General features: G+C 34.8%; 1 protein-coding gene across 1 annotated transcript in view; it reads right to left on the bottom strand.

Annotated features, from left to right (window-relative positions):
• Positions 1–1054, bottom strand: part of LOC113294749 — a 1789-nt gene extending 735 nt beyond the window's left edge. Inside the window, exons 1-2 of the mRNA XM_026543125.1 lie at positions 663–1054; positions 122–206 (exon numbers count right to left, since the gene is read on the bottom strand). Of these exons, the coding sequence (XP_026398910.1) occupies positions 122–206; positions 663–1054 (477 nt within the window). The remainder of the gene's footprint in view (positions 1–121; positions 207–662) is intronic.
• Positions 1055–2208: the final 1154 nt, after the last annotated feature.

The raw sequence follows: 2208 nt of genomic DNA, 5'->3' as shown, positions 1-2208 counted from the left end.
TACAAAAGATGAATATATCATCTGCAAACATCAAGTGTGTTGGCTGACTTCCTCCCCTGATCACCATTGGTTGTATTTTTTTTTTCATTTGTACTAATTTTGTAATGTTTCTACTAAGTACTTCTTCAGCTAGCACAAATAAAATGGGTGAAAGTGGATCACCCTGCCTCAATCCCCTTCCAACACCAAAGAATCTACAAGGACCCCTATTCACAAGGACAGATATCATTGCTGATTCAAAAATCTTCTTTAAGCACAATATTCCTACATCAGAAAAGCCAAATCTTCTCAACACTTCAAACAGAAATTCTCAGCTCAAGGAATCATAAGCTTGATATATCAATTTTGAGACCAACATTGCCACCTCTTCTTTTTAAGTCTAGTCATTCACTAATTCAGATGCTAAAACAACCTTTTCATGAATATTTCCACCCTTGATAAAAGCACCCTGTTGACAAGATATCATTCTACTAATTACTGTTCCAATTCTGTCAGTTATGATTCTTGTAATGATTTTGAAGTTGAAATTGGCCAAACCAATCGGTCTAAATTGTTCAGCTCTTTTGGCCCCTTGAGTCTTGGGAAGAAGAAATAAGAAATTAGAGTTAAACCCTTTTGGTATGAACCTGTTTTCCTAGTAGTATTGAATTGCATCCACTAACTCTTTTCCAACCACATTCCAAGCAAATTTATAAAAAAATCCTGGGAAGCCATCTGGTCCAGGTGCACTGTTTGCATCCATCCCAAAAACTGCTTTTTTAATTTCTTCTTGTGAAGGAACTGCATCCAAATATGTATTATCATCCTCATTAAGTATCTTTTGAATTGCCTCAAAAAGTTCATCCTCAAACACTACATTCTTCCTCTCAAACTTCTTTTTGTAATGTGAAACTAGAATATCTGAAATCTGATCTTGAGAAGTAACTACATTTCCAGCTTCATCTTCCAATTCAGAAACATTATTATAAGATTTTCTAATTTTCATAGTTGTATGAAAGAAAGTTGTATTTGCACCTCCTTCTTTAAACCATTTCACTCTAGCTTTTGCTCTCATTAACTCATTGTATTGCTGAGAGGCTAACTCATGTTTACCCCTTGCAATGATCAAGTTATTTAACAACTCATGTTTTCAGGATCTGCATCAGATTCTAAAGAAGCATCCATGACATTATCTTCGGTAGATTTAACTTTTTCACTTAGATCCCCAAACACTTCCCAATTCCATATCCAGTTCTTGAGCCTTTTCAATTTACTAATAAAACAGAAAGTTGGATTCCCAAAAACTTCTCCATTCCATGAATCTTGTATTACCTTGATAAAATCTGGATGAGTTGTCCACACAGCTTGATACCTAAATGGTATATTTGATGGTCTTGTAATATTTGTTACACCTCCCATTAAAGCTCCATGATCTGAAGTTCCTCTGACACCCACTTTATAGTTCCAACCTTCATATTGCTCCAGCCATTTAACATTATAAAATGATTTATCTAAATCACATAGTATCCTTTTTCTTCCCACCTTGTTATTGCACCATAAATATTTGATTCCTGACCTAGGAGCTTGCATCGAGTTACAAGATTCTATACAGTCTCTAAATTCTTGCATTGTTATTCTAAGTGGGCTCCTGCCACCCTTTTTTTTCCTCACAAGTAAGGACTATATTAAAATCACCTTAATAACCAAGGTAGCTTCATCTCATTAATGACTAAAAGTTCATACCATAGTTCTCTTCTGTCAATAGTTAAACATGCTGCATGGACTCCAGTTACCACTGCTTCCGCTACTTGAGTTGTTAAAGCTTGTCTTGTAGAAGAAATTATAGAAGGAATAGATAAAGAAGAATTCCAAAAAACCCAGATATTTCCCTTTAGTGTTCCATAAGAATTATGAATAACCATTCTACTTATACCAGTTAACCTTAATTGTTTCAAAATACTACTAAAAGCTCTCACGTTTGGCTCTGCAACCCAAAGTAAGGAAGGATTAAATTGTTGTACTAAACTCATGAGTTTGTCTTTAGCTTGAATTCTCCTCAAGCCTATGACATTCCAATAAATGACTCTCATTGAGATTGAGATTGAGAAGATTGAGAAGTATGAGAACTCCCCATTCCATTACTAAATTTTACTGAATTATTTGCCTGCTTTCTAGTAGTTACATTTGGAACAACTTTTTTACCCTTAATTGGTTTGGCCACAGCTTTAG

This window comes from Papaver somniferum, chromosome 7 (assembly GCF_003573695.1).
Source record: "Papaver somniferum cultivar HN1 chromosome 7, ASM357369v1, whole genome shotgun sequence".
NCBI lineage: Eukaryota > Viridiplantae > Streptophyta > Magnoliopsida > Ranunculales > Papaveraceae > Papaver > Papaver somniferum.
The sequence above is the reverse complement of the archived record's forward strand: the minus strand, read 5'-3'. Positions and strand labels throughout refer to the sequence as shown.